Source organism: Kwoniella mangroviensis (assembly GCF_000507465.2).
Source record: "Kwoniella mangroviensis CBS 8507 chromosome 1 map unlocalized Ctg01, whole genome shotgun sequence".
In the NCBI taxonomy this organism is placed as follows: domain Eukaryota; kingdom Fungi; phylum Basidiomycota; class Tremellomycetes; order Tremellales; family Cryptococcaceae; genus Kwoniella; species Kwoniella mangrovensis.
In genome coordinates, this window is record NW_027062533.1 from 12183134 (window position 1) to 12200187 (window position 17054).

At 45.1% G+C, this 17054-nt stretch overlaps 7 protein-coding genes across 7 annotated transcripts; 4 read left to right on the plus strand and 3 right to left on the minus strand.

The window, feature by feature from the left end:
- Window positions 1–395: 395 nt before the first annotated feature.
- On the plus strand, window positions 396–2392 carry I203_104621 (uncharacterized protein; the record flags this gene model as incomplete). The annotated part of the gene is made up of 5 exons (XM_019143790.1): window positions 396–882; window positions 946–1092; window positions 1176–1289; window positions 1372–1619; window positions 1715–2392. The coding sequence occupies 5 exons, from the start codon at window positions 396–398 to the stop codon at window positions 2390–2392; spliced, it is 1674 nt and encodes a 557-aa protein (XP_019006839.1).
- Window positions 2393–2650: 258 nt separating this feature from the next.
- I203_104622 (uncharacterized protein) lies at window positions 2651–4399 on the minus strand (the record flags this gene model as incomplete). The annotated part of the gene is made up of 9 exons (XM_019143789.1): window positions 2651–2722; window positions 2783–3008; window positions 3089–3152; window positions 3212–3356; window positions 3442–3641; window positions 3752–3827; window positions 3891–3986; window positions 4064–4284; window positions 4351–4399. 9 exons carry the CDS (start codon window positions 4397–4399, stop codon window positions 2651–2653), a joined length of 1149 nt encoding a protein of 382 aa, XP_019006838.1.
- A 369-nt stretch (window positions 4400–4768) lies between these two features.
- Window positions 4769–6011, plus strand: I203_104623 (uncharacterized protein; the record flags this gene model as incomplete). Its single annotated transcript, XM_019143788.2, has 3 exons — window positions 4769–4813; window positions 4893–5627; window positions 5709–6011. 3 exons carry the CDS (start codon window positions 4769–4771, stop codon window positions 6009–6011), a joined length of 1083 nt encoding a protein of 360 aa, XP_019006837.2.
- A 267-nt stretch (window positions 6012–6278) lies between these two features.
- On the minus strand, window positions 6279–7043 carry I203_104624 (uncharacterized protein; the record flags this gene model as incomplete). The annotated part of the gene is made up of 3 exons (XM_019143787.1): window positions 6279–6467; window positions 6567–6698; window positions 6777–7043. 3 exons carry the CDS (start codon window positions 7041–7043, stop codon window positions 6279–6281), a joined length of 588 nt encoding a protein of 195 aa, XP_019006836.1.
- A 1108-nt stretch (window positions 7044–8151) lies between these two features.
- On the plus strand, window positions 8152–9164 carry I203_104625 (uncharacterized protein; the record flags this gene model as incomplete). Its single annotated transcript, XM_019143786.2, has 5 exons — window positions 8152–8307; window positions 8366–8425; window positions 8503–8566; window positions 8634–8931; window positions 9002–9164. The coding sequence occupies 5 exons, from the start codon at window positions 8152–8154 to the stop codon at window positions 9162–9164; spliced, it is 741 nt and encodes a 246-aa protein (XP_019006835.2).
- Window positions 9165–9489: 325 nt separating this feature from the next.
- I203_104626 (uncharacterized protein) lies at window positions 9490–12415 on the minus strand (the record flags this gene model as incomplete). Its single annotated transcript, XM_019143785.1, has 6 exons — window positions 9490–9635; window positions 9692–10550; window positions 10625–12006; window positions 12064–12119; window positions 12186–12218; window positions 12294–12415. 6 exons carry the CDS (start codon window positions 12413–12415, stop codon window positions 9490–9492), a joined length of 2598 nt encoding a protein of 865 aa, XP_019006834.1.
- Window positions 12416–14899: 2484 nt separating this feature from the next.
- Window positions 14900–17020, plus strand: I203_104627 (uncharacterized protein; the record flags this gene model as incomplete). Its single annotated transcript, XM_019143784.1, has 3 exons — window positions 14900–15847; window positions 15926–16088; window positions 16149–17020. The coding sequence occupies 3 exons, from the start codon at window positions 14900–14902 to the stop codon at window positions 17018–17020; spliced, it is 1983 nt and encodes a 660-aa protein (XP_019006833.1).
- Window positions 17021–17054: the final 34 nt, after the last annotated feature.

Genomic DNA, 17054 nt, shown 5'->3' on the forward strand with positions numbered 1-17054 from the left:
GCGAGCCAGGAGAAAAGACCTGCCTGCACCTCACTTTTTGGAGTTGCGCAATTGGAACATCGAACATCGAGGAGCATTGCACTGCACTTGACAGCTGCGCGATCATCATACTTTCCGATACGGTCTAATGACTGACGAGCATGAAGATCCTACAGCTATGGACTGCAACAACATCTCATCAGCGCACTGCAAAAGGAGTGCCCTGACTCCTCCTTTGTATAGGCCTTCCGTTCAGATGACTCCTTCTGGATGATGTAACTTTTCGAAAGTAGAGGAGATTGGAATTCACAAGCTGATGGTATACCACTACGATACTTGAGTGACATCCTCACCTCATTTCCCTCTTGACTCGCCCGATACAGCTGCAACCATAAGTACGGACTCGAGTATAAGTTATGCCTAATTTCCTCAAATCCATATTCAAACCCAATCCTTCCCAAACCTACTCCCCTTCTCCTTCAAAGTACGCCAAGTACAGAGAGAATGAGGATACTCGACGTGGAGATGGACAATTTTTCGAACGACGAGACTTACTTGCTGAATTGCTCAGAACGGAATTACGTTCAACATCCGGTAGTCCATCTAGCCCAGTAGAGACATACGATGATGATCAAAACTCTCGTGCTAGAGGGTATGATAAAGATACGATATATGACCTGATTGATACGGTCAAAAGCGAAAGCCAAAGTAAAAGTAGGTCAGATGAAGATATGAAGAGGTTGATCAAAGCTTTAGAAGATATAGAAGCTGAAGATCATCACATTGTCAAGAGTAAAAGTAAGACGAAGAGTAAAGGTAAAGCCAAAGCGAAGGATACTGACCCAGCTTACGAAGATGGTAGACTACTCGATCCAGTCATTCAGATAGGTTCAAAAGCTATAGGTGCGCTAGAGAGAACCATCCCTCGCTCCACTGGATAACTCATGCTGATCTGATAAATGGTAGAATCCGGTGAATTCCTCTTAAAGTCTTTTATAGGTCGAGGACCGAATTCACCTTTACTTGGAAGAGTGATAGCTCTGTTAGAAGCTCAGAGAGATGAGTTGGAGGATGTTAATCCATTTACAGGGAAGAGAAGATATCCAGCTTTGAGTGGGTGTAATCCTCCTCTTTAATTTCCGTTTTACCGTACATTACTTAAAATTGACTTTCATCTCGATTTGAATTGTGCACAGATACCCTGGAACAGATATACCAAAAGGTAAACATTGGTTTGAGAGATATAAGGGGTATGATAGAGGGTGAAGCGAGGGATGCCCTACTCGGCTTGATCCAGGTCTTGCAAGAAGGTCAGTCATCTACATTTATAACCCCAATATGGGAAAAAACTTGCCATTACTGTAGCTAAATCTATAATTTGGTATGGAATAGGACCGGATTACTTGATCGATATCATCCTAATCACATCGATAATTCACCAATCATCCATCATCTCCATCCCATTTTCCAATGAGATACGTGGGATATTGGACAAAGCGGTAGATGATCAGATTGATCTTAATAATTTCAGAAAAACCGGGGAAAGTATAATCGCTATTGCTTCTGCGTTGGATAGGGATTTGTTAGAAGATAAGGAATGTGAGGAGGCGTATAAGAAGATTGGAGTTTTGGTCAAGCAGGTGAGTTGATGGGCCAGCATTGACCTATCTGATATATGCGTATCAGGGGGAAATCGATACAATGCTGATGATGGTACATCGTGTGACTGATCTAGTTACAATTGAGAATATCCTCTTCTGCTCTACCTACACCTATCTCATCACTACCAGCCAGTCGATCCACCTCTTTCTCAACCTCCACTACGACACCTACTCCACTGACTTTACCTAGTACACCTGACTTATCGCCCATCCCATCTGTACCTTCTTCATCCCCCTCCTCACCCAAATTCACTTCAATGACTGCATCAGATCTACAGAAACAGTACGGTACAGGTACAGGTCAAACTACACCTCTTCCAGGCTTATCCTCATATCAACCTACTCCTCAACCTTCAGTCCCGCCTTCTCGCAGGGCATCCTCACCCAACCCCTCGTCTGGATCATCAGCTTCTCAAGAAATATGGGAATATCGCGGACAGTTACTAACAGCCTCAGCTCTAGACCTAGTCCTAAGAGAGGAGATGTTGCTCATGGCAGATTCGTCAAATCAATATGCGGGAGAAGTGACATATGATGATTTGAGGAAATGCTGGATACCCAAACATGTCAGAAAACTTCGTCCGTCCGATTTGACCACCGATGGGGAAATACCTGATACGACACCTGCAGGTTTCAAATTGAAAGAAAAGGATGAATGGGGTAATAAAATTGGTTGGTATGATAATGGGTCGGGGTTAAAGGAAATGTATTATTTGGAAGAACCGAAATTTGAATTGCAAGATGATGATTGATAGAAGATTATGAAAGGGTAATCGACGTATTAATGTCATGATGAATATCTCATTTTGTACAAGATTTGTAGAGGATTTCGTGAAGTATAAACAACGATCGATCAACGCATAAACGATGATAATGGTTTTGAACAATTTGCATGGATATATCGTCTGACTAAGTTTGTGGAATTAACCATATATATGTATTCGATCCTATCCGAGTACATGAGTAACCACACTCATTATCTGAGATCTCAAAGGGCTTTCACACACTGATTAATCCAGTTTGACTCGCTCCAAGCCAGGTAAGAATTTGTATCCACCTTCTTTACGAATCTTATCGAAAACCTATCATCACGCAGAATTACCATCAGCATGTCCTATCAAAATAGCAGCAAGTACACTTACACTCATAGTGAGCTCAGTCTCTGCCCAGGGCATATCAGGACTTTCGACCAAAGAATCTTTCAAGCATCTGGCCACGTGATCCGCCTCAAATACCAACCCCCCTTCTTCGAACGACAGATCAACCAATTCATCTTCGAGGTATTTCCCATTTTCCTGAGAGGGGTCCGCAAGTCGTCGGATGATGTATGATTGAGGTCGAGAGGTTATTCCTTGTACTAAGATCTCACTACCACACCAATAGAATATCAACTGAATATCCCTTATATTCACCATGATCAAAACCTGAACCTAAATTTCCGGACTTACCCTCTAGTACCCACGATCCTGGTATGTTGACTTTGCTGAGTAGGAGAAAGGAGATTGGCGGTACCTAGACACAGAATGGGTATCAGCGAAAGATCCCAAAGCCGTATAACTACGATCACTCACAATTTGCAATAGCGTTGATCTTAGGGAAGGTCAAAGCAAAATTGGTAGCTAAATCTACTCCTGTATGATGCAACATCATGGTACTTCCGATCTTGGCTGGGGGAGTTCTACCATTCTTGGGATGTCGATAAAGCATCATCATGGTCTGCAATATGGAAGTCAGACATATCATTGAACCTCACGATGACCATATATGACACGATCCGATATTTAGGTGTAATGATACTCACCCATACTAAAGGATAAGGACCTAAATCCAACAACGGTCCACCAGCCAATTCGGCACTCAACAACCTATCTGTATCTTTTCGTTTACCAAATGAATCCATTGACAAGTCCGAAAAAAGACATCTGATATCTCCTATCAGGTCATCTTGATGGATCGCCTTTTGGACAGAGCGAAGAACAGGGTTGAACCTTGTCCATACGGCTGTGAGTTGAATGATCAATCAGTAATGTGTAAGTTTACAATGTACGATGTACAATATTCCGAATGGTGTGATGATTTCTATTGTAATTAGCACGTAAAGTGAGACCCACCTTCCATTAGGAACACGTTCTTCTCTCTAGCGATTGATACTAAACTTCTCCATTCTGCTGCATTCAACGTTGCTGGCTATAGATGCGCGGCGTATTCATCGGTCAGCAGAAATGATGGGATGAAGTGAATTCAACATACCTTTTCGAGCAATACGTGTTTACCAGCATCCAAAGCCAATTTCGCATCATCGTAATGACATACATTCATCGTTCCTATATATACGATATTGACGTTCTATCGCACAAATACACATTAGTCCAATCTGTCTGTTGAACAGATTGACCCAGAAAGGTGGATGATGAGGTACATACCGGATCTTCGACCACACCTTTATAGCTCCCGTACCCCTTAGGTTTAAAATCCACCAACCCTTGCTGTTGAGCAGCAGCACCATCCGGACAGTATTTGTTTAAGAATTCCTCAGCTTTGGAAAGTGATCTGGATCCAGCTGCAGCTACTGCATGCGAGATATCGTTTACATCCCGTGTGGAAGGTTGTCTACATATATCCGTGACGAATTCTGATGAGATCCCTTAGAGTGTATCCGATATCAGCTAATACCCGAGAACAGAGACGAATGTAGAGACAGATAGCTCACATCCACATCCTATGATACCCCATTGAGCTACGAATGGTGTTGATGACATGTTTGATTTTCAAATTGATTATTGTTGGTGATATGATGTTGCCCACTTTGATGTAGTACACATATTTAGCTACTTTATGTATCTTCTCTGCTCTTGTCCTGTCTCTTTGCCATCTTTCCATCCCCCATATCGGACAACCTAGACGCAACAACACAACACAATGGCCCGACAAATCTCCGGATTATCACTGCCAGCAAAGACATCCGGACCGAAAATGAGAGCGAAGGTGGAGGTGATTTTTACCATGTGCTAGACACGTGGAAAATAGAATCAGCTCGAGCGTGTCTGTGAGGGTAAAAGTTGGATACAATCTGGCTCTACTCTTTCCTGCTTGTACATTCAGCATTTAAGCAATCAGTGTTCATCCCAATGCCTGCCCCAGTCATGTCTCAGCTCGAATACACATCTGCTATCGTATGTCCCGTTCCTCACCGCCTGAGCTTCCGGAGCTGAAAACGTTCGAAGCTGAGTTCATTGTTCTTCGTTGATTCAGCTCGGCGAGTATATGTTGAAAGGATGGACATTGACCGACCTGCACTGCTCGTCATGCAGAGTGACACCCCTCATGCGGGAGCCTAGTGCCGCCGCGGAGAGGGAAGGAAGGGAGAGGATACAGTTCTGTGCGCTGTGCGATGGTAGATCCGAGGGAGGATTACCTACCTCTTCTCCTTCCATCACTCAGCCTCAGAATACCATGGCATCCAGCTCGACTTCCGACAATCGGCCTAGAGAAGAAATACAGACTCGAGAAGCAGATAAGAAATCTAGCCAATCTGACGAAGCTGCTTTATCCATTTCCGAGCTCCTCCTCAAAGGATATTCATTATTAGGTGACAATTGTCCTAATCCAGCTTGCAAGGGTATTCCCCTAGTTGGTTATCCCAGAAAATCAGATGGTTCGAGGGATCCAAGAAGGATGTGTGTAAGCTGCGGATCAAGATGGATAGATGAAAAGGAGATTGAACGGGAAGGCATGACGGTTGTGAAGCAGCGAGAACAAGTGGAAAGTCCTAGAACAAAAGCTAGGAATGAATTATACGGTTTGGATGGGAAAGGGAAACAGAAAGAACAACTGCAGGAAGTAAAGGTAGACAAAGAGGAGTTTGAGAGACAGGCTAGAGAAAGTGCTCAGAGATTGGAGAGAGGGGTTGGAGATGAAGTGGAAGGGGAAGATGTAGATATGGAAGAGGAAGGCGTACGAGAATCCCAGCCAACCACAATGAAATCGGTGAGTCTAATACCAGCGATGCCAAGAAATTGTCAATCTGTCCTCCTATCCCAAATATTCTAATTTGACACTTTCGTCTAGTCGCTCGCATCCACGCGACCCATGCCTCATCCACTCCCTGGACCAATCAACCAGCCCGTCCCACCTTCCCCTTCCTCCCCTTTAGGAAAAGCCTTATCATCAACCTCTGGCTCCTTATCGTCAACTCTCCAGGATCTATCTTCCTCTCTCGAACGATACGCTGCCCATCCACCTGGACAGAGGAGAAATGGTGAAGATGAAAGTGGAAAATGGTTTGTGGATCTGAAATTACACACGGAAGCAATCAAGGATGTGCTGGGGGTTTTAGGACAGGTAGAGAGGGCTAAACGCGTGGGATACTAAAATGTTTATGGGATTAGATACGTGATGATGGCTAAGGAGTACGGTGATGTTGTTGTAGATGTTGTCATACAGTGAGCAAGTAGATGATCATATTGCTATGCGATGTTGATTGTTCAAATATTCTCATTTAAGATTTCATGATTCGTATTAACAGCTACAGACTATATTGCACATACACAAAACGACATGGATCCTCGTATTCCTATTCTTCCTGGCTGAACTACAACTTTTATTCCTCCTTCTTATTACTCGTACCTCTGGAACCGCCTAGATGTGAGTACCTGTCCCAGGCCCATGTCCAGTCGACCCGTGGGCATGCATCGGATCAGCACCCAACCCTACAGCCCGCTGTCTTCTCATTCCAGCTTCGTGTTCCAATCTCTCAGCTTCGTTCAATTCGGAAGCTTGCATCTTCAGATGATCAGCTTGTGCGAGATGAGCTGCCGATTTCTCTTTCTACAGATTCGAAAGAATAGTATCCACGTCAGCGTGAACATCTATTCTACTGTCTATGTTTCGCTTCGGAAACGATAGTGATGATGAATGAACACTTACCATAGAAGTAGAATGTAAGATATTACCCAATTTCTCTTCTCTGTGACCTTTCTTCTCTAATTTAAGAGCCTCCTTCGTATTGGGTGTAGAACCGCTGTTAACTCCATGAAGAGGTGCTGGACCGGTATTCACCTATATCAGGCGAATCCATCAGCATCGCGTAAACAATCTGCAGTGAACTTGGCTCGGAATGTTTCAAAGGTGACTTACGTGACCTGCACCAGCTACAGGAGGAGGATGTGCCCCTGCGCCTACACCTCCCGCATGACCACCTACGGTAGGTGCTGGTCCAGTACCCGATACACCTTGTCCCGTATGATGTTCTAACGGTCCTTCATTCCTGTTAATACCCCCATATCCACTTTGAGCGTTATTTCCCAGAGTCGCGTTCCCGGTCGTATATGGGTTGTTGTTGTGTCCTACACCGGTCGTGGTAGTGGTGTCGTATTCGTTTGATTTCCTACTTAGTAGACCCATTGTGAAGAGTTGGCAATATTCGGATGGTAAGGTTGCAGTATAATAGTTGTTCGGTGGCAATTGGAATGAAGACAAGTTATTTATATATCTCAGCTGTATCTATGAACCCAGGGGAGTCCTTCAATCCATCCACGAATAAAACCAACGTCATATCGTCCTTTTTTCCGTCCAATTGACAGGCGACATCCTCCATCCTCCACGCACAGACAGGATGAGCTGAGCGTTACTTTGTCTGCTGTACCTGTTCCACCTTTGCACAGCAACAAAAGCAACATGGATGTTGATGATGTCATGATGTCATCCCTTTTCTTACTGTTCTAAGCTGAAACTTTGGATATGCCCCATCCAGCAGCACGAACACCAATCTTAACTGTATGACCGTATGTGCCTCTCGAAGTTGTCATGTCACAAGCTTAACATTAGCTATGACGTAATTTGCCGATCACCCCTCCCCTGCTTTGGCTTCTTGGCGGGAAACCGCGCGTTGAAGATGATTCGTCCCACTTCGATGCATTGATTATTGGTAAGAGGAGACACCCTCCTGATGGTGTCGTAGCAATAGCTAGTGATATAGAAACTCAGATAGCCTCAAGAATAAGGCTCGATTCCCTTCGCTCATCAAGGATCATTCGCGATATCTCTCAAAATCCATTTTTTTGCCCTCATATATGAGCGTTCATGTTGTTCAACTTGACTCAATCCGCGAAATCGCAGATGATAGGAAGGGAGCATGATTGATACTGTAGCTCACCTAGCAAGCCTCCGCAGAGCTCATATGAAGCCGACATGCATCTTATCAGATTATGTATGGAACTCCATAAATGACCATAAGGAATCCAGATGGTCGGTGATAGCCGATGTGCATGAGATGTTAGATTGCGACATTCCGGAAGTACTACATGGTTAGGGCTGCGATGACCAATGAGGATCGAAGATCAAGTCAGCAAAAGCGATATCTTATATTCTCTTCTTACCCTTGTTGTCCACTTGGTTCGGCACTTTCGAGGTCTGGCTTCCAGCTCCATACGACTGCTACGATCAAGGCTCTAAGAACTAACACTGTAGTATTTCAGAAGACAAAAAAGAGCTGTCACTGCTTTCCGCCCCGATGTCCAACGTAGGCAGAGAAGAAGCTTCACCTCTCTTGCCATCCACAGCGGAGCCTTCACCTTCACGTGCCAACGAACAAGGAGGAGTTGGATCGGCTGGGAATCTAGACATGGTGCTTACAAGGAGAGATAAACTTGCTCATGCGTCAATCCTGGTAAGTGATCGTGCATTCCAGATCGATCAGAGAAACTGATCTGTGGGGGCTCGAATAGATCGGGTTAGCTTTGGTACTGGGCACAAGTTGGTATCTGGTCTTTTCGGGTAACCTGAAGGTGAGTCATAAGTCGAACTGATCATTTCTATTTCGAGAGATATCACTAATAAAATTACTATGTCCGATCGATCATAGGAAATGGGATGGTTCGCCGTACATCCACCAATGCAATCATTAGCCATCACAGCTTTCTTGCTTGGTGAGTGCTGTACTTTACTGTAGATTCTCGGAGCCGGCTACGATAGCTAACACATCTCTCATGTCAGGTATCACTCCATTACAGCCCCCACCTCCAAATACCACCACGAAGAAAAACCGATTCAAGACCCATCAATCGGTGATGCTCGGATTTGCATTACCTTTACTTGCCATTGGCAGTTCAGCAATGATCTATAACAAGTATTTGCACGGTGCTAAGCACTTCACCACATGGCATGGTAAATTGGGATTGATATCTGTTATCTGGGTCGTGGCTCAGGCTAGTATTGGCGCTGCCAGTGTATGGGGTGGAGGTAAGGCATTTGGAGGCGAAGAAAAGGCAAAGAGGGTTTACAAGTATCATAGGTTAGTCTCTTCCGCTATACTACCAATGTTCTTTGACTGGGCTGACTTTCACTTGGAAATGAAAACACAGACTATCTGGATACCTCCTCATCACCCTTATGCTGTTCACCATCCACTTGGCGGGTATACATTCGGATTGGGCCAATGGTAGAGGTTATACCAATTTGAGGATATTGGCATACTACGTTGGTTTACCCTTAATTTGGTTGGGCATCGAATTACGATCGAGGTGAGTGATTGCAGATATATTGAACATTGAACGTTGAGGGAAGATATCTGATCCCCGCTTGAACCTCTTTACCGCTTAGACCAAGCAAAATGAAGTTCTTATGATTCACGGGGAACATTATACAGATAATAGGGAATCTCCATGACCGATATTCAGCGTTTACAATAGTATCAGATTGTCCTATTTCGAGCCACTTGTCCACACAAAAATTCTCGAACCGAAGGTTCTTCACGTAGCGGATATACATGGCACTTCTATTCATCTACTTTCATTTCTACAAATTCTACTATATCTACTGTATCTATACAATCACTTAACATATCTCCGCCTTACAAACCAGTCCATTCAATCTCCTGCTCGATAACGAACTTGGCTTCTCCAATCATCGTCTCAGCATCTTTACCAATCTTGACATACCATTCACCCAATTCAGCTCTGAAGGAGTTATACCCTTCGTCCCAATGGGAGATAGCATCTATCCAACGATCACTCGTCAGCTCATAGCCAGATCCATTTCAATAGCAGACTTACACTTGTCAAGAATCACTTTAACCGTGACGGTTTCTCCAGGTTTGAGATCTGATACTTTCTTGAATGCTTGTAAAGTCTGTTTGGGATGTTTCAAACTAGTCTCCGTTTCTTTAGGCGGACAAGTGTAGACATGGACAGAATGACTCCCTGGAATGTTACCAGTATTCTTCACATCTACTTGAACTTCCAATTTCCACTCGTCGGCTTTAGCGTTTTTGGGTGGTTGATTGGTAATTTTTAGATTATCATATTCAAAAGTGGTGTAAGAGAGACCATGGCCGAAGGGGAATAAAGGTTTGATCTGTCTTTCGTTATACCATCTGTATCCTACCCAAATACCTTCCTCGTAGTATGTCTTGGTCCTGGCGGATTTGTAATTGGTATTGGCAGGGATATCTGTCTCTTTTACAGGGAACGTGATAGGTAGTCTTCCGGATGGGTTTACTTTACCGTAAATTATATCCGCAATCGCATTACCACATTCATTACCACCATACCATGCGTAAACTACGCCGGAAACCTGATCGATCCAAGGCATAGATACAGCCGATCCAGCCTGGATGACAATGACCGTCTTGGGATTCGCCTCGGCCACACGCGAGATAAGCTCGTTGGTTCGTAAGGGTAAAGACAAATCAGGTCGATCATACCCTTCACTCTCCCAATCAGCGTTCAAACCAGCGATGATCAGAGGCACATCAACGTTTTTAGCCAACTCCACAGCATCTTTGATAGCTTGTTCAGGTTCGAATTTGGGGAAGGCACCTAATCGGATTCCGACGACGGTCAAGGGGGTGGACCCGGCGGTGATCAACGTGGAGGGTATTCGAGAGTCATGTAGATATCTTATATTGTAAGACTGAAAGGAATGTACTCGTCTATCAGCATGTACTCTTCAAGCAATCTACAAGAATGATAATCGTTAATCCTCACCTTGCCGGTTTCAACTTTGAAGGTACGTTGAAGAGGAACGGATCCTGAACCAAAGTAAGAAGTACCTCTCGATGTGTATTTGGAATTATCAATGATCAAATCGTCATCTATCCATAACCAAGCTTGACCGGTTACCGTCGATTCGAATACCCATTCGGCGCTTTCTCCCGGTGTGAAGATAGCCAATAACTCCGTGAAGTACTGATCTCCCAATTCAGGAGGGTGAAAATCGGCCATGAACATGTCGGATGTATCCCGTTGTTCAGTCAATACCGGGTTTTCTTCCTTTTCACCACTCTCTTTGTTGATGGCGTAATGTCTGAGGTCGAAACCCGGTTTTCCATCCAGGGTAGTGAACTCCTCACCGAGCAGAGGAAGGTATTTTGAGGTAGTCGCTCCCAGAGAGTAGGATAGATCGACATCATCAGGCTTGTTATGCACCAACCCTTCCCAAGGTGATACCGACCAGGAGGCTCGGAGTTGTGCCGATCCACCACCAGTCAGTACCTTAGCTTTGGCATTAGGACCGATCACACCGACTTTCGTATTGGGTCTGTTCAACGGTAAAACATCTTGGTCGTTCTTTAACAGAACGATTCCTTCACCGCCAATCCTTCGCAGTATCTTCGCATCCGCTTCTTTCTCTTCTATTCTAGTCTTCTCTTTATTTGGTTTAGCGTAAACTAGCTCTTCATTGTGTTGGGCCAGTTTCTGCACCCAATTCATAATCTCCGAGACTCTCTTATCTAACGTACGAGGATCGATTTTGTGGGAATATATCGAATGGGCGATAAGTGTCTGTTGTCTCCATCTAGCTTCTCCGGGCATCTCCAAATTCAACCCCGCATTCACCGAATCGGATACCGAGTATGTACCATACCAATCTGACATGACTAGACCATCGAATTTCCATTCTCCTCTTAAGACATCGGTCAACAACCATTTGTTTTCGGAACAGTGGGTACCGTTTAATTTGTTATAGGCGGTCATGAATGCCCAAGGTTTGGAGTGTTTCTGAGCGAGCTGAAAAGGTCGTAGGTAGATATCTCGTAAGGGTCTGGAAGCGATGATACTATCTTGACCCATCCTCTCGTGTTCTTGATCATTCGCAACGAAATGTTTGATTGTCGCTGACACACCTTTATCCTGTAGACCATTAACATATGAGGCAGCTATCAACCCTGACAAAGTCGGATCCTCGGCGTACGACTCGAAAGCTCGTCCACCGAGAGGTGATCGTTGAATGTTGATTGTAGGTGCCAAGAGACAGGATGCATTACGAGCTCTGGCCTCGTCAGCGAGTAAAGAACCGCTGAGTTCGGCCAGTTCCGTGGAAAAGGTCGCTCCCAGACAGGTTGCATTAGGAAGGGCAGTAGCGGGACCTATATGATTTCAGATCGGATCAGGCTGGAGTTTGTCAAGCAGATCTTCGGACTCACACATATGGTAAAAACTATCCCCTCGAGCGCCATTGGGTCCATCCGTGACTTTTATGCTGAGTTCGATGACGTATGTCAGTGATAGTCACAGACAAGGCTTTTCTATGTTGAGACGGACTCACCTAGGAATATTCAATCTTGGAACGGGCACGGTGCTAAATTGTATCCATAACGTGAGTGAGTATGATATTGGGTCTTCTTATCTCCATGGGAGGTGAGATATAACCCACTTCCACCAATCCTTCCCTGCTAGTAGCGAAATCTTCTCTTCTTCCGTCATCTCCTCTAATAATTTTGGTATGGAAGCCGTCAAGAATGACCTGTCCATCTGGTCGTTGGTCTTGGACGCCATCTTCGCTATGCTTGCAAGCTCTATGTGGAGATTGATGTTGTAATAGGAAATCGTGATGGGAATGATTGTTGGGTTTACGATCACAAACGTGTGATATATACAAATGGATAATCTACCCCGGTCCAGTCCTCGTCCGAGAATCGACCCCTCTCCACATCTCCTCCGGGGTAATGGAGAGGTGGGAGAAGGGCTGTGATGATGCTCGGTGACCCAGCATGGTTCTAGTAGTAGTGTGCTGTGTCAGTAGGGAAGAGAAAATGAGCATGTTTCCCTACACCAGTTGACTGAATCACGCGCCTTCACGACTGGTATTTATCCGAACGAGGCACATTTTTTCCGAACAAACCGGAACAAATATGCTTGTGTCTTGGGTGGGTCATGTTCTTCGTGTCCTACTGTAAGCTCTGGACCCATGATTGGTGATCAGAATGCTTCTCGAATCACGCGCAGTGGTTGATCGAACCATCTATCGACTGCAATATCATGTGAATGTCACAGTCAGTCGATCAAGATAGGTCAGCCAATGGTGCCGTCATCGTCATCCTGCCGCTTATGAGAATGCTGAGGGCTGATCATCTCCTACATTCACAGACTAAATCGAGAACATACCCTGAAATGGACGAGCTGTTCGAAAAGAAAATTCTCACCAAATAGTTCTAATCACACGTCACTGAGGTTGAAAAAGCCATCAACAATTCGAGCCACGTTATGGAAATTATCGCAATGCATAAATTGGTTTTCGCGATGCCCGAATCTAGTCAGTTTAGTTTCGTGATTGAATGGCGATCCTTCACTATATATGCCTGCCTACCTTCCTCCTCGTCACTGCCATCATCGCCCCTCCGCCCCTTCCACGCTTCCTCACCTCCATCAGAAGATGATCTCTTCCACCTTCACCCACGCTCCTTCTGTCCTCCTCTACTATAGGTGAAATTTGATCGGCGATCACCGCCCAGGCGTCGTACCTTTTGTGTGGCGCGCCGCGCGCCACACGCTTTTCGTGCCACTGTGGCTATCACACCTCGCGATCTTCCAGACCTCATTCACCTCCTTTGAACGGTCTTCATTGGATTCTCTTCCATCAATGGTGACTTTTCCAACAGGATATATTTAACTTGCAATTACAAGAACATCGGAGGGTTGGCCGAGTGGTTATGGCGGTGCATTCAAGTTAACAGCTTACTCAGACGATGAGTCGCACTTCGAAAGAGCAAGGGTTCGAATCCCTTACCCTTCAAATCTTTTTGTTATCTGTTGCTCCCTGTCCGTATTGGTCGTTGTTTGGGTGTATTTTTTTTTCTCTCTTGAGTTTCCCTGCGCTGAGATGCTCTTTGTTCCAGTAGAGTGATACGAAGAACAGGGTCCTAACAAGTGGAAATGAGCGGATTCCGAGGAGCGGAAGAGCTTTGAAATTCCTCTCGCCTAGTCAGCTCTGTCTATCGGTCAGGTATAATTCAGCTGTATTCTTTATGCAAAAAGTGAGATCTGAGACTCTCATTTTGGCAAAGTTTGTACACAGGAGGATTATGATATCTTCAGCTCAAGATGAAAAGCAGCGATGGAATATGAGCTGAACACGATAAGAGTCGAAGGTGAAAAACGCACTGAACGAGATACCTATGACAAGAGCTGAAACCTGCTTTCGCTGGGGACATCATCGTCTTGGCCATGCACAAAACATCGACGTCTAGGTTTTTGCAGCAAGGTATTACTGGGTTTCATGAGTAGCGTCGTGAGTGAAAATCCAGAGTGGAATGGATCACCAATGCGGAGTTTGACCTGCAAACTTCCTGATCTGAGAAGCGCATCTCAGATGTCACCAGCAACAACTCTCAAGTATCCTCTTCCCCAAATTGACGGAGGCTTATCTGCCTGAGACAAATTATCAAATTTGTACGTGCTTATCTCACCACGTCTTTGTACCCTTCTCGTCCCCATTTTGCCCTTCCAAATCTTGTGGACCCGCAGTCTGGAATCAAGCTTTGTCACGACCATTCCATATTAAACATTCCATATTTGTTCGACCCATCAGCTGACGTATACCGACGAACAGTGATAATGAGTCCGACATGCTCTAACTGCATATCCAGACAGCATCATGAGACCGATCAGTGGACGTAGACTCTAACCAGATGATTTGTGACTGAGCGTTAAGAGTGACGATGGATGTGGCACACTACCTTCCTTTATCTAAAGACCTCCACTTTTTAGGTTGTCACTGGGTTTACTGGTATTCGACCGATCTTCCCGATCACGAGATCTTAGGCGGATTATCTATCTCTGTATCTCACTCTACAGGTACACCCCACCACACGTCGTAATCACACCATACCATCTTATGTTTATATAACTTTCACAACAATATATACATCACATATATACATCAGCCAACGCATACCTAATCACTAATTCGGAAAGACATCTTGGCCACTTCACTCTACTTTCTTCTTCATTGATGACCACCGTACTTGATATCCATCAACGATGTTCCCCACTTCAAGAAATCATCAGAGAACGGTCAATGCCGCAAAGGCTTATCAGCACGAGTCGCCACCCACTCAAGAAGGGTCGGATAGCTGTTATGGAGTGAAGAGCGTTTCTAGCTGGGGTGAACAGTCTGAAGTGAATGATATGCCTGGTCCATCAGATACATATGCTTATGGTCGGAGTGAAATAAGAGATGAGCAAGAGGAGACAAAGGACAAGAACGATGACGATGAAGATGGAGAGGGTGAAGGCGAATCGACACCCGAAGGGGATGTCAGTCTATCATCCTCTGGCATAGGCTTGAACTTGGAGGGTGATCAATCAACTCAAATGGGTCAAACATCTCCATCACATCAAGCAATATCACCATCAAGACCAGTTCACACGAATCCAGAACAAAGGATCGTCCCACCCAGTCCGGAAGATACTGTCCATCCACTTGACCATTCCCATCTCTCTCATTCAGAAGGCTCACCTATATCAAAGAGAGAACATCATCATCCATTGACATTGGAACATATAACTCGATCGTTCAATGTCGATTCTCCCTTCTTACCTACCACATCCGAACCGTCTTCACCAGCAAGTTTCACCTCAATGCCATCATACGTCGCCTCCCTTTCATCCCTTTCTCGCACATCATCAATCTCGCCTATGGGAATCAACGAATATAGTAGTCAACATCCACATATCACTGACGAGCTGGTTCTACCTACTCTGGCATTACCTTCGGAAAGCCTTAGTTTGCATATGAGTTTGAACAAATGGACAGGCGAGGAAGGTGGTCTAGGCGTTATATTGCTAGGTGAGAGGGAGGATGTGCAGAGGTGTTTGAGGAGGTTGAGGGATGAAGAGGCACTCGTAGAGATCCAGCAGGGCGTCGGAGTGGTCAGAGACGGGAAAATCGCCATGAGAATTATGACGGGGTATATATCGGCCGAACAGGTGAGCTAATTGAATTTTTACGGGAAAGATCTCATTCTGTGCTTAATATCAAGCTTACAACGTCGGATTTGAGGACAGGCTCGGGATCGGGTGCTACATGCGTACAGTACCTTGAATGCGCTATTGCACCCGCAGTTGCGAGAAGATACCTCTGCACGAGCTGAATTACGGAGGTTGGTCGAAGGGTATATAGGGAGATCAGATTGGATACATGCGGTCATCAATCTCAACGAACATGAGGGTGAGTCATCCTATTACTGAATCACGCTACCACGGGGCGCATCGCTAAGGACACCTTCAGTCAATCCGCCCTCTCTCGAAGGAATTATCCCTGTTCTGCATAGCAACACAAATACACCTCCCGATATCGCCAACAATGATTCTATCACATCTACAGCGAAAACACCCTCTCTTCGTTCAATCGAGATCGAACCTACCCCTCGACCGTCTGACGAAGCATCGGCTTCAGGATACTTTGCTCCTCGCTCTTACACACCCTCTCCTGCGTCTTCACCTGGACTTTCCGGCGAGTTCGGAATTGACATGCAAGCGGTTTCGCAAATCATCAGCATCCTTCATGATCCCACGGGATGCATGGACAGATCGATAGATACATTTTTATCATGGCGATCCACTCTCACTCATCGAACGACTGATCATCTCACTTCGCCTGTACCATCACTGTATGGCGATATGACGGGTCAAGGTCAAGGAGAGAGGACTATGGCATCGTCTTTGACTTCCACTTCGTCAGGTGTAGGAGCTATGCCTACTGTTGCTCGTGCTCAGGGAGGTGGAGAGTGGGAAGCAACCTTATCCAGGAGAGTTGCCCAACGAAGGGAATCTGATTCGTCAAGATGTATAAGAGATAAATCGATAGGTATGGGTACGAGTAATCTACGTGGGAAGGGAAGGAGGAAAAGGTCTTTGGAGAAAATACCCAAAGTTGTCGAGAAAGAGAAAGACTGTCTTCCACCGCTATTTCCTCGTAAATCCACATCCAAGTCCAAGGGAGTGAGTGATAAAGGTTTAGGAGTGAATGATATGGTAGAGAAGACTTTTTTCCTCAGGAGTGTCAAGAAGTGGACGAGGGGTTGGAGAGGTCTGCTAGTCGTGGGATTAGTAGTAGCTGTAGGATATGGTTGTTGGATCAGTAAGAAGGGATCTATATGAGAGATGATCCAGACTGAACTATGTACCACTTTGG